Raw genomic sequence first — 24,553 nt, 5'->3', positions numbered from 1 at the left:
TACCCATAATGCCTTGCGTTCTCAGAGGGCGCCGCTTCTGTGGTCGTCCAACACGAGCAGCTGTAGCGGACAGACGATATGTCGTGTTGACTTCAAAACACTGTAGGATGAATCTTATTAGATGGAAGCACATTGCTATGGCAAATAGAGCAGGCTGTGAAAAGTGGGAGGGGCCTATCATGACACAGGAAAATCCCTCGCCATACCTACGCCATTATACGAAAACGCTTATAACTCTAGAGTGCAAAGTTCAAACTGCTTCATATTTGATACACACGATCACTGTCCAGAGCTAGACAACAAACGATAACCAATTTACCCACAATGCCTTGCGTTCTCAGAGGGCGCCGCTTCTGTGGTCGTCCCACACGAGCAGCTGTAGCGGACAGACGATATGTCGTGTTGACTTCAAAACACTGTAGGATGAACCTACACAGAGGGTAGCAAATTGCTATTGAAGAAAAAACAGGCTGTGATCAGTGGGAGGGGCCTATAATGACAGGGGAGAATCCTTCGCCATCAGCACGCTATAATAGGAAAATGCTTATAACGCTTCAATGCAAAGTTCAAACTGCTTCATATTTGATACACACGATGATTGTCCGTCCATAAACAACGCTCGATGACCAAATTACCCATCATGGCCAGTGGGAGGGGCCTATAATGACACATGAAAATCCCTCACCATAACTACGCCATTATACAAAAACGCTTATAACTCTAGAGTGCAAAGTTCAAACTGCTTCATATTTGATACACACGATCACTGTCCACAGCTAAACAACAAACGATAACCAATTTACCCACAATGCCTTGCGTTCTCAGAGGGCACCGCTTCTGTGGTCGTCCTACACGAGCAGCTGTAGCAGACATACGATATGTCGTGTTGACTTCAAAACACTGTAGGATGAATCTTATTAGATGGAAGCACATTGCTATGGCAAATAGAGCAGGCTGTGAAAAGTGGGAGGGGCCTATCATGACACAGGAAAATCCTTCGCGATAAGTACGCCGTTATACGAAAACGCTTACAACTCCAGGCCAATTCCCAAATCCCCAACAGTGGTATACGTGACCGTGGGTTACCGCACCCGGTCGCTTCATCGGAACCTATGACGCCGCTCGCGGCTTTAATTATTATTATTATTATTATTTCACCCAACTCCACCCGAGTATCAATCGATTACACTTTTTTCCATGTAATGATGACACTTGGTGAAGTAGTGTCACTGAGTCAGTGCAGGCCAGACATGGGGCTTCCGTGGGCCAGATCTTGCCCGGGGGGCGCTAATTGGGGTTGGCTGGTGTAGCCAGATGCTGCGTTGCTTTCAGCTGTCATTTATAGTTATACGACGCAACACACACACTCCTCACCACTATCTCACTTACCCCCTCTTTGTTTTCACATGATGGTATGATATTTTATCCTCACATGTGATTGGCCGCATTACCGCCATGCTGACAAATCAATCTGTCTTGAGCAGAGCAGGCTCTGAGCACCATGACAGCTCAGCAGTGAAAGGATGCGACGCAAACCTGCTATTCTCATTCACTACAGAGCCTTAATTGGCTCTCAGAAATAAATGTTTTGTGAATATCACTCGTAGGAATGCGGCTACAGCACTGCGGGCATTATGGGCGGGAGCTGTCACCCAAAACTCAAGAAATCAAACCAAAAAAGAAGAGAAAAGCTGGGATTGTTATAACACTGAGCGGTGCCAGAGTGTGCCTCAAGACCCCTGAGCAGGGCAGAGTGCAATTATGTGCAAATAGAAATAGAGCTTCTAGCCAGCACATACGCTTGTGAGCGCTTTCATCAGTTTGTGTATGGTCAGACATTTGAAGTTGAGACAGACCACAACCTGCTCTTCTCCATGATGGTGAAAGCTCTGAATGACTGTTCCATGTGTATACAGAGAATGTTAATGTGGCTTCAGAAATATGATGTGAAAATGTTGTATATACCATGCATGGAAATACATGTTTGCTCCTGATGCGCTGTCGTAAGCAGTAGAAAATTAGGAAAGAGCAGATGATGAGAACAGTGCCAAAATTCAGGCCTACATAAATATGGTTTTAACCTTTCACCTTCACTTTCACTTTATTAGTTTGTCCCTTGAAGTGCAATTTGATTTCCAGCAGACAAGAGACATCAGTCTTCACCACAGACACAACAAAACATACATCATAAAACAACAAAAGAGGTGAGTGCAGCAATGACTTTAGAAGCAAATGTGTTTTGTTTACAACGTCAGGGGAAGTAGCCCACTGCCTAATAATTAAAATAATTAAATCGGTGCACAGGCAGAGACAAAAGCAGCAGTTTATCCTGGTTACCAACTTCTCTCCTCTGTGTTTAAAGTCCTGATGGAGAGCAGCACAAAGGTGAACTTATATCTATTTTTAGTGGGGGAACAGCTAGTCGGAAGCCAGAGGGGAGCAGTCTGTATTCTGGGTAGAGAGGATGAGTTCTGTCCATACGGATGGGCTTGGTTTTCTTCAGTACCTGACATTTAAAAATCTCACCCAGACTCCTGACTTTGACCCCAGCCACTTTAAATGCAGAGAGTACAATTCTCCCTAGGAAGTTGGCCAGGTTAATAAAACAGCATTGCCAGTTTCTGATGACAGAATAGAGCAGATTAAACAATCAACTGAGTTTGATGAAATAACGAATGTACTCAGAATCACAATACAGCAAGGATGTCTGTGCAGAAAAATGAGTATCCAGTATGTATTAAGGACTGTTGGACATCCAGGGATGAACTGTCAGTGGCAGAGCCGTAAAGAGAGAGAGTTGCGACAACGGAAGTTGGAAATAGACTGAAATAGTTCCATAAGTTATTGATGGGCAATTAAAATCCATTGAATCCGAGTGACATAACTGAGATTTTAAGTAATATGTCATAAATAACTGCATTGATTTACAATATTTATACAATACACCGTCATATGCAACTACTGCATTATTAATCAATTAATAAATTAGTTAATAATGCACACGTTAATGGGTTTAGATTCACTGATAATAAGAATAATATCCAATTTGATCATTTAAACCTCTTAACGTTAAAAAGAGCATCACATACTGTCGCTCACTTCCAGATATATTGCGGGGCTCCATGAACCGCCATTGCTGTAAAAAAAAAAAAAAAAGAACCATTGGAATGAACGGAGTTGTCATACTCTCTTGACTGTGATGGTAAAAGTAACATTGCATATATGTGGTGGCCAAGTGGTTAAGGACACAGGGCATGTAATCGGAGGGTCGCCAGTTTAAATCTCACCTGGGCCATCGCTGTGGGTGGGTGAGCAAGTGCCGCAACATGGCTGCCCATTGCTCCCCATGGATGGGTTAAATGCAGAGGATACAGTTCATATATGTAAAAAAAAACATATCTGACCAATAAAGGCAAAAGCCCGGATTTTATCTTTAAAATCAGCCTTTGCCAGACATGGGGTTCTGTGTGAAGTGGTTTCTGACAATGGTTCTCAAGTAGAGAGTTTGAAAATGTTGCTTAAATTTCAGGTAATTTGACCTTGGAGCCACATTGCCATAAAAGTCTCCTAATTTACCGCAGTGCGACGCTGAAAAATGAGTTATCCCTAGCTCAGTTGCTGATTGGGAAATCTGTGCGCCCTTACCTTCCGGTGGATGAGGGACTGTTAGCATATAGGAGGAAGTGGGTCCATGCTCTTATTGGATTCAAATAAAGAATGGGCACTCCCTGAGAAGAAATTAGGTGGATCTTTGTTCACAGAGGCAGAACCAAGCTATTGACTCTTCTGATGTGACACACAAAACTGATAAAAAACCTGCTAACAAGCTTCAGTTTTCTGCAGACAATCAGGTTTAACAGGAGTGTTCAGGTGTGAGGGTCACAGAATCCATAGGAGGCTGCAGCAGACCAAAAAGAGTTGTTAACAAACCTGACAGACTGATTGAGAGTATGTCAAAAAAATTAAAAGCTGCTCTGTTTTCTTTGGTTTGTTATGCATTAGTTTTATTGCTCACGGATGGTGTCTTTACCAGTTTCCAGTTGGCGGCTTAGCAGCTATGATTGGTATTAAGGTATTTCATGATGTTTACCTTGTTAAAAAAAGAGAAAAGTGTGTATCCTGTTTTGTTTTATTTGTTGTTTTCTCTTAAGAAGGGAAGATGTGTTGTTATGGTACTGCATTACCAATAATGCTGTGTGAACAGAAAATGAAAGTTGTTGATCATTGGTTAAGATAGCGGTTATACGCCGCTAAATAAACACTGTTGAAAACCTACGCAGGTGGAGTTTGTTTAAAGAAACAACAAATATAACATATTCTATGACTGATTTGTTTCATTTCCTATGTTGTGACAGAGCAACTCCATCAGTGACTGGGCAACGGCTCACCGATATTATACAAACTGCCGTCGCGGTAACCCAGCACTCCTGCATTTACAGGCAGCACACATATTTCCATACTCCCTTCCGTATTACTCCCACATCATCCATTTATTTAACTTCCCCAACTTTTAACATAGTCAGCCATGGGTGCACACTTTAAGTTTTTTTTTTTTTTTTTAGATACATTTGTTTATTTATTAGAAGTATCAGGTACCCTTTAAATAGGATGTGTGTTTTTTGTTTTGTGTTTTTGTATTTTGGATGTATTTCTTGATAAATGTTTTTGGCTTTATTCTACTACACCCATGGGAAGGATTTAGCCTTTAAAAGCAGCGTTGGAAGCTGCATGTGTGTCATTCACTTGAGTTACATATGGACGGAACAAACTTGTGGAACAAAGAGGTGTTTCAACCTGCCAGTTAAAAGCAGAACTGATATCATGTTATGCTGTTCTTTTCTTGTTGTAAATAGTATTTTTTCCACTGTAAATATTGAGCACCAGTACTTTTTGGGAGATTAAAGAAATGTCTACTTGCTAACTTGATCATCTTGGTCGTTTTTTTTTTTCCTAAAAGTTAAATATCGTCACTTTGGTGCACTGACATTACTTCATGCTGTTTGTTTATGCATGTTCATTTTGTTATGTTTTCCAGTTTTCATGATCAAACCATTCGCAAAACTGCTGTTCAGTACTTTGAGCAAATCCCAGATGGCGAACTGGAGGTCTTTCTACCACAGCTGGTTCAGGTGGGAGAACATTTCCTTACAGAAGATGATCTCAGGGACTGATTATTTGAAGTGCACAGATCAAACCTAATATGAAATGGTTTTCATTGTGTGAAGCTAATTATCAGGTAGCCAACTTTTTGGAGTCTTCAGCTGTTTGATGTGTGTCCTGCAGGCTCTGAAGAGTGAGTGGGAACTGAATGGACCACTGGTAATGCTTATGTTGGAGAGATCAGTGAAGAACATAAGGATCGCACAGCAACTATTCTGGTGAGTCTCAAATAAAACGATTATCCATGATTTTATTTTATTTCTCTTTTGAATTATTTCAATTATATATATATATATATATATATATATATATATATATATATATATATATATATATATATACATACATTTTGAATTATTATTGTTTTTATTTCATTTTTTTGTGTTTGTTATTTGTTTTTTTTGTTTGATTGTTTTTTTTATTTTGTTAACATAATAACATACATACACATACCTACATATATACACACACACACATGTTTTTTTTTTTAATTTTTTTTTATTTAATTTAATTTTATTAAATGTTTTATTTTATTTTATTTTTCTTAGTAGAGCCAGGGGGTAATGTTTGAATCACTAAACAGTTGGCCATCAATGTAAAGCTTGTCTACGACCAGTTTGGAATTACGGCCTCTCTGTCGGTTTTCTTTGAAAATAGGATACAGGGTTTTTCGGCGTTCATTTATTTCTCGAGGGAATTGATCATTCATGCTGAATTGCGTACCTTTAAGTTCCCTACCTTTACTTTTAACCTGGATTTTCTGTTGAAAGTGTTCAAATTTGGCAATGATAGGGCGTGGGTGATTACCTCTGCGTGGACCGAGACGATGGACACGGTGAAAGGTGATGTTTTTCACGGTTTCTGCCGGGATTTTAAGCGCAGACGACATCAAGTTTTTCAGCTGAGCCTCTGGGTCATCGTTGGGGGTTTCTGGAATACCTGAGAATATTACGTTGTCTCGCATTGAATATCCAGGACTTTTTCTTTAAGAAGCCTGTTTTCATTTTTCAGCTCTTTTACCTCCGAGGTCACCGCAGATAAAGCCAAATGGATGTCTTGATTGACTTTTTGTAAATCCTGAATTTGTTGGTATGCAAATTCCAGGCTGGTTTTCATTTCCTGAAAATCTTGGTGCAGCAAGTCGACCACACCCAACCTCTTGATGATGGATTTTAGGACCTCGGTGTGGGATTCTGCCTCCAGATCTGACGTGTCTGTTGATGTCGATTAATTGTACGGCGTTTAGCAGACTTACCTGATGTGCTCGCGGCTTTCGGTCCGGTTTCCATCACGTACTCGGCGTATTATCGGTCGATAAACTCTTCGAGGTCCTCCACTCTGGCTGGTGAGAGGGCGCGTGGTCGGCTCTCGTTTGTGGCGTGGATGTAACGGTAAGAAGCGTTAATGTGCAAGTAAACAAAGGCAGCGGGCCACCATGTTGAATTTTCACAGACTGTCACGTGAGTCTCAGAACATCTCACGTGAATTCCCAATCTATCTTCTTCCAGAAAACATATAATGCTCGTTAGAAGTATCACTTAGAATTATGCTTTTATATCTGTTCGGAATAACATTTAAAATTAAATCTAATCATACCTGTTGTTCTGCATTTTCACACCCGCTCTTGGAAAAGCTCTTTGGATTACTCCTCACTGGTGCACTTGACGCTGTGAACTTTGCTTTGGAAATTATTTTTGTTTTCTGGTCATTGTTGACCAGGTTTATGGTCAGGGGTGTATCAGCTTCTTTGCCAACGGGCCCCTCAGCAACAGTGGAATCAACCTATTGACAGTGTTCATAAAAAAATATATACAGGTCAACACATTTTATGGTGCTTCCTTTTTTCCATTGTAATATACATAGATTATTTCTCCAATAAAGAGGTACCATAATAATAAGGTATGGATAAATAAAGCTTTGAAATACGCTAAAGCTAGAATTCTCAAAGTCTACATGACTCAGTGCCAATTACTGTCTGAAACTGTGTGTTTTCCCTCAGCAAAAGATTGGAAAAAGACTGTGTAATTAGTTTTACTGAATTCCTGGATGCCCGCAGGATCATTAGTATGTTAGTATGAATATAGTGAGTGAGTAAGTGTTGGTGGTGGTCGGAGGGACTGACCGTTCACTATGGCAGCCTCACTTCTGTCAGTCTGCCCCAGGGCAGTTACAATGTGGCTACAATATTAGCTTACCACCACTAAGTGTGTAGTGACAGAATAATGCCCTCATTCTGTAAAGCAGCTTTGAGTTTCTATGATGAAGCGCTATATTAAATTGATGTAGTATTATGTTATTTGATCCCTTACAATATTCACAAAATACAGGAACTAAATTACATGACATTTTTAATAGTCTTACTCAGGGAAAGTGGAAAAACAGCAAAATCTTTGAATATTACTGTAATTTATATAAACCAAATCATACACATTTTGACTGCTCTGATGTAATGTCTTTTAAAATTCAATTAAAATAAAATGCCCTCCCACTCCCACTATGAAAACCTCTGACTGAACACCAATTTAGTGAGTCATCATAGGAATGAGGGCTCTACATGGAAACACATGAACTTCTGGTGTCTTTTATATGTTTGCTTCACGTTAAAAAAACATAATTTGTCAAGCTAAATATAGCACACTAGCATTGATGACAGAGTATAATCCCTACAACACTTACAAATTACCATGCAACTGTTAGATTTCTAAAATTTGTCTTTACAAACCTTACAGATGGTTGCTATATTATTACAATGTAATGCAGTATTGGAAGAGTTAATTCAAAATAGGGTGTTGGTAGAGAAGGTGTATGCTATGAAGCGAGACTACCTCTTATCGCGTTAACCTCTGGGATTTATTCTGTGTGTGCTGTCCTACGAAGCTGGCTAACGTCTTAAGGAGCTAAATCACCATGGTAACTTAGGCTGAACGACTAGCCTTGTCGGGAGCAGGTTTTACTCTGGCTAGGATTTTAGTGAGTACTAAAGCCTCTTGGCCAGTCAGTTCTTTGAGAAAACTACCTGACCATTGTTAGAAGATCCTGGTTGGTGCAGATCTGACAGCTGCATTTAGGAAAGAAAGATTATTATTGGATAAATGCTATCCTTTCATTTACTGATGATTTATTTTAGGAAAAATATAGATTTATATCTGATGGACTGATCTACAGTCAGCTGATGAAGCCTGCATCTCCTTATGCACGGACAGGTAAAGTCATTCATTCATTCATTCATTCATTCATTCATTCATTCATTCATACGCAGACAGCATCAGCAGGAACATACTACAGTTTAACAATGTGCTCTCATCCCAGTGTGTGATAAATAGATCTACTGGAATAAAGAAATGTGTGTGCTGTTATAACTGATCAGAGCGCTGTCCGTTTATCATCCAATGGAATAATATGAGTGGTGTAACGCTGTTGCACATTAACACTGTCAGCAGTTTCCTGCCTGTGTTCTTTCATTCCAGCCTTTTCTGTAACAATAGTGTTGTTTTTGGTCTGAATTATGGATTTTAATTATTCATCATTTCAAAGTTAAGCAACACCTAACCGGGTCGGAAAGAAGTTTTGAAGTCGATCAGATCTGAGAGAGTGTAAAAGCTCCGCCTCCTGGTGCCCTGCACTAACACTGTTGCTCTTCGCGGTCATTACAGATTTATATTCATTATATTTGTTTAAGATCACAAGCGGTTCCTCCTGTAAAGACGCTCGCTCTGCCAGTTTTCCCCATTTTAGTGATTGGTCAGACACTGCAATCTCTACCTCTTTTATGTGAACGTGCACGTAGCCAGGCTGAAAACACGTTGCTCAAATTAGCGTATATTGTTATCGACCTTTGTTGGAGAACTTCTCCCTCACAGAGAATGTTTGGTTATTTGAAGCTTGCTAGTGGAGATTAATCCATGATATAATTATCTGGCTTTGTAGCATAGGCCCTTCGTGTCTCGTTTGGCGGCTGTACACATGAAAAAGATTGTACCTTTAGAACCCTGCACTAAAGTTATGGATGCTGAAAAAGATTATTCGTCATCAGTATTCCTTTATTAATCCCAGGGAGAGATTTGTTATCTCTCAAATCAAGATTAAAGCTTAGCAAGCAATGTATTTCTAAAACTGTCAGTCCCTCAACTGTAGCAGAAATGTTAAATAACATTATCACTTTATTTATAAAATATGAAACATCCTAATTTGAATACAAAATGTGCCTGTACCTTTGTTATGGATGTTTGGAAGGGGAATGGCTTGGTATCGCAGTGACGTATCGTCCCCTTTTTTTCTGCTGCCGCTCTTTCCACTTTTCTTCCTCGACTCTGAAGGTCTGCATAGAGATGTATTAATGGAAGCAGTCATTTACAACTGTAATTGCTGCGTAGAACAGGTACAGACCAATTTAAAAAGACAAAAAGATTACATGCAAGACAACAAAAAGTCTGCCAATAGACTAAATCTGATAAATGTGTAATGATTTACAGTGAAATTTTGATTTGCTTTATGTTTTCAATAGTGTTTAAATATATCTTACAGAAGTTTTTATCAATATGCTCAAGTGTTCTGTCCCTCATGTTAAATTATATCATTATATTAATGAATAACCAGCTATTCTTTGTTAATTGATGAGTCCATGACCTTCACACTATCACATACAGCTGCCATTCATCTTAGTCGACTATTGTTCAAAAATTGTATTGTTCAACTCAACTATTTCTCATTTGGTAATTTCATTTTGGCTCACATGACTGAATTTTAAATTGTTTTTTTACAAACTAAATTGAAAATAAAATTTTTGAAAGTATTAATATCTCTTAATTAACTATTCAAAGTGGGGTTTTTTTCTCGTGACAATGATTTTGTGAAGAATGATTTTTCATGATTTGACCTCTGAGGCACTGCTGTAAGGATTGTTTACCAATATCATAATCTTCAGAGACATTATAGCCAATCATGGAAAATGTGTGCTAAACTTTGTCTGGGCAAATTGAAGCACAGGTAACGTGCAAATTTTGTGTAATATTTTCCTTCATATTATATAGAGACATCAATTACTTTAAAAAGGACAGCCAGATGTATTTTTTGCATTACGATTATTGCACAGGTCCAATAATGCTCGTCGCCTGAAATACAGTATATATATCATACTTGTTGAGTCATGGATTGCACTTAAAAGGTAAAACAGGAAATCAATACTTTAAATGATTAGTGTAACTTTAATCTAATTTATCAAGCACAAGTGACACTTGACCAAGAATGCTCAAGGTTTGTCTAGGTCACACATCTTCAATTATATTATTAATAGAACCTTTCTATGTGAAGCCCTTTTAGAGTCTCCATATTCCCTCAGCATTGCTTTATGGGTAAATTGGTACCAAACCACAAAGTCATCCAAGCGGTTTAGCTGATCTGGACGGAAGCTGATGTGCTTCAGGTCCCACTGGCTCTTCTCCATTATGCCCTGAGTCTTATTGTCCTCCGCTATGTTCTGAGAAAGGAACCACACAATAATATTTAGTAATAATTTCAATAAGCTGCCACGCACAATATCATTTATAAGAAAAACTTCCACATTGAGACAAGTAAACCAGGATTTACTTGTCTTCCAAATTTTGTCAGGGTATCATACTGCTTTGTGGACTCCTGATATGCTTGTCCAATGCCATACCTTCCAAGGTCACCTTAGTATATAAATAAATTATGTTGTGTTTTTTTGATGAAAATACATGGCGGTAATTATATGAAATTCAGAAAACAGGTAGGTAACTAAATAAAAAATAAAACAATGTAACTAACCAAGCATAATTCCGCTCCAAAGTCCAGCATAGGGCAGCAGGTACTTTGCCATGTACTCCATGAGGCCTTCACAGAAATATGGGTTAGCCTCCCCATCTGTGATGACATTGGGTTTACAAGTAACTGCACTTCCTAGTGGTGAGGGACAGAGCTGCAGCTAAAGTTGGGTTCATTGTCATTGGTTGATGAAATCACATGGTGAATGGGTTTGTTTGGTCAAGAGGCTCAGGGGCCATTTTGATGTAAGAACTCAATGGGTGAGGATTGAGCATGCTGAGCTCATTCCTTTCCATCCACCTGTGTTGAGCTGCTAAGAAGCTTTGTTTGTAAGTTTATATGCTTTATTTCATATGTTTGTTTATGTTTATGAATATGCTGTGTTTGTTTAGATAGTTATATATTTTTCTCTGGGCACTTATGTTTAGTTTCACAGAGCTTCTGGGTCACATTGTAAGAAAACCGAAAGACAAAGATAAACAGTTAACAGTTGAAACGTCTACGTCTGAGTCTTTATTCAACTCTTTCAAGTACCTGGAAATCTGTTTAGCTATCTGTCACAAAGTTCATCTTCACGGACGGAGGGGGCAGAATAGTGAAAAAACAGCATTACAGCAAGATCAACACAGCAAGATACTTGTTTTCCATCCATCTTTAGAAGCTGATAACACACCTAAGATGGAGCACAGCGAACGTTTCAGAGAGGCTGCATCTGTGAAGTCACATGTAACCAGGTCCATGGCTACCTCTTCAAGAAGTTCAAGCAATTCTGCAGCAAGTCTTGTGGCAACTAAAGCACGTGCCAAAGTAGAAGCAATTCGTGCTCGTTCTACTTTTGTAAAGAAAGAGTCGGAGCTTATGGTTGAAAAAGCTCGTATGGAGGTTGCTTTAATTACACTGAAGCAGGAGGAAGAAGTTGCTGCTGCATTAGCTGAGGCAGAGGTTTTGGAAGCAGCTGCTGCTGATCCTGGATCTACGAAAGTCTCTGATGTATTAGATATTACAGCAATTCCCTGCGACACAAAAGAAAAAAGAACAACAGATTACGTTGAAGGACATTCAAGAATGCTTCCACAACCATCATTGCCACATTCAGAGGCTCGCATGGGACCTGCCCATCCTACTGTCTCTTATGTGCAGCAAGATGAAGATCACATGCTTCTTCCCACGCAAACAGTTGGGGCTAGACAAGTTACTACGCATGCTTATGATGACCAAGGTTTTAGTGAATCTAGAGGCCACACCACTAATTCCCTAGTTCATCAGTATAGCCCGGTTACTACCACACGAAGATACACATCAAACAGGGAGCTACTACACCAAGTGCCCTCTTTGAGAACGTATGAACCACAAGCACCTGCCCCTGGGGATCCTTCTACAGATATAAATCACTTTGTAGTTTACATGGCACATCGTGAGCTCTTGACTTCTGGCATGACTAAGTTTGATGACTGTCCAGACAGTTATTGGGGATGGAGATCATCTTTCATGAATGCCATACAAGGAGTTAGATCTTCTGATTAAATGGTTAGGACACCATTCGTCAGAGCAGGTTAGAAGGATTAGGGCCGTTCATGTCACTGATCCGTGTGCAGGACTTAGGATGGCATGGGCACGCTTGGAAGAATGCTATGGATCCCCTGAGATAATGGAGAAGGTTCTTTTAGACAGGCTGGAGAGGTTCCCAAAAGTTGGCATCAAAGATTCTTTGAAATTAAGAGAGCTCGGTGATCTGCTCAGAGAACTAGAGTCAGCAAAACTAGATGGTTATCTGTTGGGGCTTGCCTATCTGGATACATCACGTGGAGTTAAGCCAATAGTAGATAAATTGCCATATGGGCTACAAGAAAAGTGGATGACACAATGTCCAATGGAGCTCTGGACATGACTTCTCTGTAGCGTCTCCCAAACCTATTGTTTCCTTTGAGTTCCTAAAGTTAAAAACAAAGTTGTGATAAGTGGTGTGAAACTTTCAAGTCCTCTAACATATACAAATTCTACCAAATTCCCCCAATGATTGACACTGTAACCCACAGAATAAACACCATAAAAGCCATTTCAGCTTTGAAATTTTGAAATTAAACCTGTCCCATATCCTGAAAAATAGATCAGTGTCTACTTTTAAACACTACTTTAGCCTTTATTCTCTTCTTTTTCTATTTTATTTTTGCTTTTGTTCTCTATTTGATTCTATCTTATGTAGGAGGATAAGGGTAGTTAATACTGGGTTATATGAATGAGGATATTAATTATGATTATTAATATTAGCTCAACGAATTACTGGGTGCCACCTCTTAAAAAGAGGAAATATGTCTAAGTTTTTCTTTAGACTAAACAAAGTATTAAATTAGGGAAGTGAATTCTAACAGCAAATCTACACCATCATCACAGCTTTAATGAATCAGAGGAATCAAAGATTATGTTTAACCTTTTATTTGCATAATCCAGTAAGAAACAACAACAATGCGGTGATTAAACCATGATGAAATGCATTTCTAAGCTAATAAAAGTCAATCAATCAATCAATCAATCTTTTATTTGTATAGCGCCAAATCATAACCAATGGTATCTCAAGACACTTTACAGTAGAGCAGTCTTAAGGACGGACTCTTCATTTTATGGATACACACATATGCATATATACGTATATACACATACATATGTATCCCACACCCAACATGAATTCATCATGGCGGCAAGGAAAACCTTCTGTTAAGCAGCAGGAACCTTGTGTGGATCCCATTCCTATGATGAACAGCCATCCACGTTATTCTTTGTAAAATCAAAGAATAAAATCAGAAAACAGAGAGGGAAGACAGACAGGGAAGACGGACAAACATATATGTGGTGGATTGTGAGTGGAGTGTAAGTATGAGGATGTATTGAATGAGGTAGTATTGTAGTTTAAGTGAGTCAGTTCTGCTGGTCCATTGTTCACTGGTCCATACCTTGAGATGCGGTCTGGTTGAACCTGGAGACGTTCTGGGTTTGCAGGACCAACGTCCATGTGGCAGTATAGCTGCGCTGGCGTGCCGCCGTTGAGTTCTGTTACGTTAAACAGCAGCATTTCTATTGGCCGATCCACAACCCCTTCTGGGATGATCGCAGCCGGTTTCAGACTAAGAGGGACCACGGTTTTGTCCACGATTCAGATGTTGGAAGGTCGGCTTTCAGGCACGCTCTTTTGCGTCTTAGGCTTTCACTACGAGCAAGGTTCTTAAAAAGTCTAACTGATGCAACTACAAATAAAAGAAAAATGAAATGAAAGACTGGAAACATGAGGGAACACGTGTGAGCATGAACGCCCGCGTCCAAAAAGTTTCGGGCAGAGCGTCTTTTTTTAAAAGAATTTGGAGACGCCTTTTGGAGGAGGTGTCTTGGTTGATCATTCTGAGATCATATCGGTGATTGGTCAATGTCTCTGCTTTCAGCTTGTGGGTGTGTTTCAAGTGTGGGTGTGAAATGGAATGACATAGACAACAGAGGGAGTTCCTAAACATAAAAGAATGCCTAATAATTAATTCCACATATTTCAAAACATCTTTTCAACATCATATCTTAATATATCATCTATTATGAAATAGTTAGATACCAGACACGGCTGAAAAATAGCATAGTTAGTACTTAATAAACCTGAATGTCAAAATTTGGGTTAAGGAATTTTCTTTATCATATGGTTAACATTCAGTACCTTGAACTAAGCTTTGTGATGTTTTCTAGTATTTCAAGCACCTTTTAAATGATAAACATTTTAAAATAGCATTCTGTTGATTATTGAATTACATGAAAAGAGTGGCATAGGACAGACACTATTTGCAATTTCAATTTCTGCAGGAACCTGTAACAATAATCCTTTCTTTTGTGACTGTTCAAACAAGCACATGTTCTTTGTTCTCATTTGAGCAGGAGAGCTAGTGTTATTCCAACGTCCTGTGTGACCACTGGTTTGGGTTCTGGAGGTGACAACATCTGCAGGGGGTCGGAGCCCAGAGTTTGAAAACTTCGCATGTAAACATTGACTGATTGTTTCCTTTTGATTGTAATGTAGCAGAGAGGTGATAACAGGAGCAAAACTGTTCTTGGATTCTCCTGTTCCTTTGTTCGGACAGGAAGAGGGAGAAGATCCCCCTGTGGGGCACGTTTGCATTTCACAGTAGGAGACAGACTCTCTGACTCCATTGACTGGTGAAACTAGTGTCCTAGGTCAAAGACCAACTTGGAGAATTTGGTTCCCTACACTTATATAAAATTAACATATGTTGATCAATTTAAATGCAGCAGTTGAATTGTGCCTTCACGTGCAGTGTGTCAGGGCTTGCAAGTGGTGCAGTATCATTTGTGCCAGGGTATCATACTGACTGAGGATTTCATTGTGGGTTAAGATTTTATGAATTGTCTCTGGGCATAGTTTTAAGAAAATGGCAGCTTGTACATTAAAGAGAAAATCCACCCTTTTTCTTGTGAATGTCCAGTCAAGGTTTGATAATCTTAATATCTGCTACATTGACAGCATCTTCTAGATCAGTTTGAATGCAGTGGAACACAGAGGCTGAGTGGGCTGGTTATATGAGCGTGAGCACTATTTGCCTTAATTTATTGGTTTGTGACTGCATACGCTGTGGAGTTTATATGATTTACAATGTGTTGTTGCTTTAGTGTTTATTTGATTCATCAAGGTAGCAAACTCTATTCATATGTAAAAATGTGATGCATTGGGTTTGGATTTGAAGGCTGAGTGGTTTAAGGTTGCTCTAAAATGCAATTGTAACCATTACTTCTTTTTTAATATAACCAACCGAACCTTGACAGCCCCATTATATTATTCTATAAATGTGTGTGAATGACAAAATGAATGTTCTGACTTTACCAAAAATTTTATTTACCGTTAAATCTTCAGTGCTCAGTTGAGACTTGTCTTTCTCATCCATCTGCGTTTGAGATCTTGTAAGACATGACTGGAGGTTCTTGAAATGTTTATCAACATTGGCCCCACTGGATTGCCTTGAGAAGACAACAGCAGCACTCTGAACCATGTCATCCAGGTCATTCAAAGAACAGTCCAAATACATGCATAGCCAGATGGTAGTGTTTAGCTGCACTGTGGGTTGTAAAAATGACGCGTAAGAGGAAAAGGACTTATGCACATCGGAGAATGCACACAAGGGCAGATTTGAATGGGAACACCCACATTTCAGGGCTGCTCCACCCACAGTGCGTAACTGGGATGAAGGTGCGCAGTGACTGACTTAAGTACAGGGGAAGAATAGCACACAGCCAGAAAAAACGCAGCTGCGCGGCTTTTTGGACTTACGCACATGGGAGAATATAGCCCTAATAATTACATTATCAATGTTTGAATTGTACTGAAATAACTCAGGTATGTCAATTCTAGAGGAACTCTAACAAGAACCCTGTAATGTGTCTGTATAGAGTTAATATCAACAATACAATGATGTTTTGGTTAATACTCAGTTCTTAGTGAAAAGATGATGTTGGGACAATTTGAGAAAGACTGTAGACTTGATGTTTTTTTGTTTCTCCCATACGCATATGTATCACCTCTTAACTGTGAGTGTGCATGGAGTTCCAGCAGAAATATGATGTTATTTACTTAATGCATATAGGCTACCAAAATAGTATTAATAATAGGTTATGCTTACTACTTTCTGCACATGTCTTTGGCATTCTTCATAACATGGCTCAGGCAACGATGGAGAATGGGCACCTCAAAATCAGTTTCAGTTGCTGTGCCACTAGCAACACTGTAATAATGGTCAATGGTTTCATGCAAATTCTTTTTGGCAAATGACAGACATATTGCCTGAATCAACACATTGAACCATCACACATCAGCATGATGGGTGCCTGCATTCCCTTTCATCCATAACACCTGGCCACATCAGTTTGAAATGCTTCCAGAATATATAAAACTGAAGCTATGGTATGATCACAGGTCAGGTAGGTGGCAACTGGCAATGGAGAGCAATGCTTGTTGGGATGCCGAACAACAAGTTCATACACATAGAAGGGAGGGGAACCCTTCTCCTTTTTTTTAATGCTCCCTGTAGCATCCAAATAAATTATGTCCTCCCTGCATTGCTCCTGGAATATTTCTATACTCCAAATAGACCACACAATAACTCCTTTTGGATGTAAGAAAACCTTTTGAAAAACGTCCTTGGGACTGTTCTTTTTAAACTGCAACATTACTTGCAGGCTTATCATGTCCTTGCTGGGAAGACGGCTTTTCTGAAGGAGTTGGAACCTCATCCCTGCAGCCAGACTCCATTACACCCTCACTAGTATTGGCCAACTTCTCCAAATACATAGCTCGAGGTAAATGTCTTTGTAGATCCTGGCCAATTGTTCCTCTCTCCTCTCCCCGTATTAGTCGTCTTTTCAATTCTGTGTTATTATGAACACACTCACCACCTTTAAATTCCACTGTTGCCTTTGTGTCGTGCTCGCTGTCCACAGTAACAGTGAGAGTCACTGGGCAGAATCCATCTTCCCCTGATGTGTTGCCCCAGGTTTCCTAAAGAAAATGCACAATGTTATTGCTGTGACATTTAATGGTAAAATTTTTATATTCTTCATATTATCGTGCACTGTACATTAAAATAGGGTATTATTCTTTACTCAACACAAGCATGACTATATTAATTTCAGATGTAATCAATTCATTGTAATAATCACAAATTAGAATGAAGGCAGTTTCAGTACAAAATACACCAACATTAAACTATACAATTCTGGACATTTAATCAACGTTTATAATCAAAATATTATACATACCACAAAAAAATTGTCAAATGACAATAAGTAGCTAGCACTAAAAGTAAAAATCCTTTTTGAGGTTGAATTACGGTAAGCTGCAATTAATAATAGCGTTACCATGACTTTTTCATAAAAAAATGTGTATTTGGTGTTGAATATAAATTTGATTGGCATAATGATGGTGAGGATGATGTTGTTACTACAATATTTATTTAACTTATTTACAGAAACCCTTGTGTTTGATGAAGGTAGATTATTTTAACTACTAAAATCGCCTATTTATTGGAAGGAAACCAATGTTCAGATGTTATATTTGTCAATAAAGCCAAAAAAAAAAAACTTAAAAGTCTTAGAAAGATTTTCTTTTAAAAAGCCATTTTTTTCTGCTTTTTTTGGTGTGAAACTTGGCTCTATTCAACTGCTGATTACAGAAGAACAAATTTTTCAGATTTCAGATTATCTTAGTACAAAATATTCTGTGGGTTTTTAAAAGAGAGTCAAAATGCTATAAAATTGCTGGCACTGTGGGTGGTAGCGCTTTTTCAAAGTAGCTGGCACTGAATGAGTTAATAACCAACCTCGGATAGAGATTTGTCATCTTCTGGCTTTGTCTCACTCTTGTATTATTTTTTAAATTGTGTATTACATGACAATATTTTGAGTCACAAAAGTTAAATACCAACCTGTTGTGGTGACTGATATCCATTTTCAGCAAAATGTTTTGACACATTTGACATATTCTGCAAAAGGAAATCAAAGCATGTATAGTGTATACTTGTATACTATAAAACTCATGAATCGTGCTTTTAGTTTCTGAAAATTAACATGTTAAGTACACACCTTACTAGATTCATAGGCCTTATGAACTCTGTAAATATTGATCCTGTTTTTTGGAATGTTAAATACGCTGCACACTTCACTCCAGAAGCCATCCTTCTATGTAGAATTTACTTGGAGTTGAATGCCGCTCTTTTGCAGGTCGACAACAGTTTTTAAAATGTCCTTGACAGAGATTTTTTTGGATTTGGTCTATTTTGTAAAAGAAAGGCATAATTATTGATTATTAACATACATAGTTTCATCATAGTTTAGGAAAACAGAAAAATAGTACCAAATACAAGTGTGTGTGTGTGTGTGTGTGTGTGTGTGTGTGTGTGTGTGTGTGTGTGTGTGTGTGTGTGTGTGTGTGTGTGTGTGTGTGTGTGTGTGTGTGTGTGTGTGTGTGTGTGTGTGTGTGTGTGTGTGTGTGTGTGTGTGTGTGCGCGTCATTTCAGCATTGACGACAGCAATAAATGCCATTAGTTCAGGCAGGGCCATGAACCAATCCACTTGCTCTGTTTGCCATGCATGCTGAATAGTCCATTCTTGAATGCTACGAAGCATGTCAACACTGATGATACAGAGGAAGCTCTGGAGGTGACTCCCGATACTTCTTCTTGCCTTATCCGTTGGCTCTCCATGTGCATCGTAAGGTTCCATTGGGGTTAAATGGAGAAGTGTCCCCACCTGTTCTCCACGCCACACTGTGCCATCTTTTGCCTTCTCTGTCGGCTCACTCCCCAACCGAGCTCTCTTTTTTGGTAGAGGAGCAGTCTCCTCATCTGCAGTGTGAACAAATTCAAATTATGAGCAATGGGAAAGTCAAATGATATCAGATGGCAGTTGTCACGGCAAATTTGTGGTTGACCTCATTTGGAGACATGATTTATTGCTGTGGTTGAATGATGGAGTCCAGTCGAAACATGATGATTTTATAAAAAAGATTTATTATAAAATTAAATAAAAAAGGAGAAAAAAAAGAAGCTTCCATCCTGTAAGAATGAAAAGCAGCCCCCCAACAAGGATGGTCAAAAGGCTCCTGGTAGAGCAAAAAGCAAGACCCACTAACTAACAGTTTCACAGCTTAAGCTTTTATACAGATAACAGAAAAAGTTCCACCCTGAGGTGAGGAGAAGGAGGGGGTCAGATGCCTATCAGTGGAAACGTTTGAGGATGATGAAGACGTGTATATTATGAGGAAGGTTGGGCGCCACTCTTGTCTGTCCTTGATAGAGTGTGTGCGTGTTTATCTACATGTGAGTTTGAGTTTGGCCTTTAGCAGACAGTGAGTTGCACTGTGGATAAAATACGATCTGTACTGTTTAATCTAACATGACTCAGCTGTTCAAAAGTGCAAAGAGTAATGCAGTCATCATGTATTAAAACAAGACAAATTGTACACATGAACACACATTTGACAATATGATGATGAATATAATAATTGCCATAACACAGTGAATGTAGAAAAACATAGAAAATACAAAAAAGGCAGAGTGGATGTTTCGGTCACTCCACTCTGCCTTTTTTGTATTTTCCACTTTCTTGTTTGAAATGAAATAGGAAATAATATGAAATGAAAATGGGATGTTTGGGAAATCTAACCTTTTGAGCCATTGCCGGGACTTGAGGGGGTGTCTGGAAAATCTCAGGACTTCTAGTGTTAAAACCCGATGAGAGGAGCTAAGCAGCAGGATGGAAACACGGACAATCTCATGCTTCCACACAGGTGACCCCTGTTTGACCAATGGGAGAAAAGGTATTAAAGCTACAGACCTCCTCATCTTACAACCCCTGTATTTTCTCTATTTACCGTTATTGTTGATAGTTTTATTTGTTTAGTTTGGTGTTGGCCAATCTGTATGACTTCATCAGCATCCACTGTGTGAAAAGACAATGACAATATTAACATGAAAAATATAACATTACTAAAAATTTAACATCCAGTAAATATGAAAAATTTCAATTCATGGACCATTCAAAGAGTCCATTTGGAGAGAAACACAAGATTATCTAAAATGTAACAATATGTACTTTTTAATGAAGAGCTAAGTAGGTATATACACAATATCAGTCAATTCCAATGAACAACTACACATGCAGTATATGGTAAGCAAAATAAAAAAAGTCAATGAATAAAAGTCTAACACTGTAAATCTAAAAGCTTGGGGCTTATAGTTTTACAATGTTAGACTTTTCTTATGCAGAAGATAAAAACCTGGACAGCACATGTAAATGAAGGACAAGGAAGAAGACTTTGCGACTGAAACGACAGGGCGTGGTAGTCTTCTAGGATTGTTGATTTGGTTAAAATGGACCTGTAGAAAGAGGTATTCATGTCAATCTGAATTTGTAGGGGAAATAACATGTTTGTCATTTTTTACGTCACTTAAATTACAAATAGAAAATGTCTGAATGTAATGAAATTATTTGAGTGACTCTCTAAGGTGGCGAATCGCATAGTTTAGTGCAAGAACTCCGTGGATACAGGCATTTTTCTCTCCAATATCAATACGAATTTGAGAGAATCGTTGATATTGTTTATATTTCAGATGGCTTTAATTTTTAAAATACAACAACAACATAACTTCCTGGAATCATCTGAGTGACTCATTGAGGTTGAGTACCATCATTCTGAAGTTAAAGTAGTCTGTGGAGACAAGTCTCATTTTTAAAACTTTGGTGAGCTTTTATTCTGAAACTCCACATCAAAATGTTTTGAAACTTATTGGGTCACACCATGAGGTTGTGTACTACAACCCTGAAATGGAAAAAAACTGTAATAACAAGGCGTTTTCTTTAAAAATGATTTCATAGTCATATGTGTTGTTCCATATTTGAAACTTTGAAAGGGTTTTATTTTGAAACTGCACATCAGAATGTCTTCAAACTTATTGGGTCACACTACTGGATCGTGTACTACACAACCCTGAAGTGGATTTAGACTGTAATAACAGGGCATTTCTTTTAAAAATGAATTCAAATTCATATGTAATAAGTCTCATATTTGAAACTTTGACGGGCTTTTATTTTGAAACCACACATCAGAATGTTTTGAAACTTATAGGGTCACAATACTGGGTCATATACTACAAGCCTGAAGTGGAATTAGACTGTAATAAAAGGGCGTTTTCTTTCAAAATGAATCCAAAGTCTTCTGTAAAAAGTCTCATTTTTTAAACTTTGACAGGCTTTTATTTTTAAACTACACATCAGAATGATTTTAAATGTATTGGGTCACACCATGAGGTTGTGTACTACAACCCTGAAGTGGAATTAGACTGTAATAACAGGGAGTTCTCTTTAAAAATGATGTCAGTCATATGTAATTGTCATTGTAGCTTGTAACTTGCTGAAAACCTCTCCATGTGCATTCATTCCAAAGAAATAAAACAATAGTGATTGACTGATCAGTGCTATAGTGTGAAACTGTACCAGTTCAAAGGTCAAGTGATTTTATTGAGATATTGACATAATTATGCAATTACATTCAACATGTGCCTGTAATGTCTAGTTATTTCTTAAATCTCACACTGCTACAATAAGGCAGCCATCAGTTCTACATGCTGCATAAAGTGCCCTTATTTTTCACTGAGCACCTGCCCCCCAAAATTTCTGTGCACGCCACTGTCCACGCTTACTCCAGTTTCTGAACATCAGGATTTTGCTGTGGGTTTTGACGTACGCACGTTTTTATGGGCGTATGTACCTTTTGTGTGGGGAAATATTTAATTAACTGCCAACATGCTGGATTAATATGCATGCTTGATATGTTGCAAGAATCTAGCAATTAGTATGTGTTGACCGACATGATTGTGTATAAACAAATTTAAGTCATTTTTTGTAGCACTACAAATACATCAACTAAAACATTATTCATTATTATATATAATATTATTCGATATAATTGTAACTACGTATATAATTTAATTCACTATATTGTCTTCATTGAGATGGTATTTTTTATTTATTTTTTACTTTGGAAGGATTTTAATCCAGGTGAGAGGAAGAAAAATGGCTCCTTTGAGAATATTGATTGCAGACCACTGCCTAGGGGTACTTGAACACCTTCCAGGAGGTACACAGAAAGATTTCAGTTTATTTTTCAACATTATAGATTTTTTTTTACATGCACACAGACTTTTTTTTTTCATCCATCAATCATAATTTGTTGCACAACTCTTTAAAATACTGTACACCAAAAGGTGAAGTTCAAATTATAAAATGAGCAAAACATCAGAAATAAATGATCAAAAAGGCCTAAATTCAAGGTTAATGTTGGACGAAACATAGGAAAGAGTTTAGACAAGCCTGCAGACAAATACATAATGTATAACATAAGCTAAGGGCTACATGGGGCAATAATGTTTGGGAAACACTGTTCTATGTCAAAATGTTTCTATTTTTGAGGATTTTGTTCACGGTTCCGTGGGTGTCCCTTATTTTCTTTTCTGAAAGGTGGCAACCCTAAATGTATGTGTCTTTTATTAGCTTTTACCCTAACTGCCGCTGCAGCCAAAGTCTCACTCTGAACTGAGTAAAAACTGAAGAGCTTGTTTCTTATGTTTAACTGTAGTCTCCAGTTCAGTAATCTTTTGCAGAAGGCCATTATTCTGCTAGTTAGCTTGTTACTTAGCTTTCCAGTTGAGCCAGCAAAGAACAAATGAGCAGACTTTCTGCCACCCACTACGAGCCATCCCACGCGCCCAACCAAGCTCCAGTATCCCTTATATTTAAAGATAGGTGTACAAGAAAATGAAAAGAAAAATTGATACATCATTGTTACATCTAAATTATAAAACAGCCTAAATAAAAACATAAATGTGTATATGAAGCACATGTGTTTATTTAATATACTTACAGTTCAGATACAAGTCAACACATTACATATTTACTGTTAATTTCACGTTGCTTGTCTTTAAGTTAGACATTAACATTTTATTTTCATTCTATATTTTCTTTTAATTTTTCATGCTGACTCATGTGGTTCTCTGGTATTCACTAATTACTTATTAGACACATTTGTTGCAGACTTTACATTCTTTAACACTTTTTAAAGCAGTGTATATTTGTGGCGCTTGTGATTGGCTGTGGGAGACGATAAAATCTCAGTTATTAATCTAACAGAACATGTAACTGTGTCACATCCTGCTGCTCTTTAGGAAGATAAACTCTTTGTCACATTTTACAAAGTATTTACACGAGTTCTTTTTTTTTTGGCCGGAACATCTTCATTCATCATCTCTTTTCTGAGTTGTTTCCGGGTTTGTTGCCGCTGTCAGCACTTATCTCACGAGAACTGCCACTCAGGCCATTTCAGGTGGAAGTTCTTGCGAGGCGAGTGATGGCGTTCAGTTTAGTAAGGCATCTTTTAATCATTATTACATTAAAATACGGGATATTTACGGGAAAATACTAAGACGGGAAGATGGCGGGAAAGAGGGGTAAAATACGGGGGTGTTTCCCAGCTAAAACGGGATACTTGACAGGTATGCACTATGGAATATGTCATCCATACAGTGTCTGCTAATCAGTAAGAACATTAGTTTTTCACGGCTCTCTATAGATTACATACAGTTTCAAGTGCTGTCTGTCGTTTGTTCTTGTTGCTGTTTTTGTCAATTTCATTTCTTGGATGGAAAATAATACTAATATGAGCAATGGCTTTGGTTTTGTGGCATTTGTCTTTTCTTATCATCAAGCTCAAAGTACAGATGGAAAGCAGTCTTTATTCAAACCACTGAGGTAAGCTACATCTGTAGTAACAACTGCCCCAGAAAATCTAATGATCACAAATTATCGGTCTGATTTTAATCTTATGATACTACAGAATTGGAGATATTGGTGATGATCAATTCATTGTTTTAATTATTTATGGGATTTAAATGTGTGCATGTGTGTGATTGGGTAACAGTCAGAGGGGATGAGCACAGTATACAAAAGTAGTCCTTCGAAACACGATTGACACTGTAAATAATTTGAGATTGTACATTCCGGTTCTAGACATCTGCTGACCAGG

At 38.2% G+C, this 24,553-nt stretch overlaps 1 protein-coding gene across 4 annotated transcripts in view; it reads left to right on the top strand.

The window, feature by feature from the left end:
• Nucleotides 1-24,553, top strand: part of pik3c2g (phosphatidylinositol-4-phosphate 3-kinase catalytic subunit type 2 gamma) — a 179,211-nt gene that overhangs the window by 120,964 nt on the left and 33,694 nt on the right. For all 4 annotated transcript variants that reach the window (XM_028450119.1, XM_028450121.1, XM_028450122.1 and 1 more), the window contains 2 exons: nucleotides 5,036-5,129; nucleotides 5,284-5,378. In XM_028450119.1, coding sequence (XP_028305920.1) covers nucleotides 5,036-5,129; nucleotides 5,284-5,378 — 189 coding nt within the window. The remainder of the gene's footprint in view (nucleotides 1-5,035; nucleotides 5,130-5,283; nucleotides 5,379-24,553) is intronic.

This window comes from Gouania willdenowi, chromosome 6 (genome assembly GCF_900634775.1).
Source record: "Gouania willdenowi chromosome 6, fGouWil2.1, whole genome shotgun sequence".
Lineage (NCBI taxonomy): Eukaryota > Metazoa > Chordata > Actinopteri > Blenniiformes > Gobiesocidae > Gouania > Gouania willdenowi.
The sequence above is the reverse complement of the archived record's forward strand: the minus strand, read 5'-3'. Positions and strand labels throughout refer to the sequence as shown.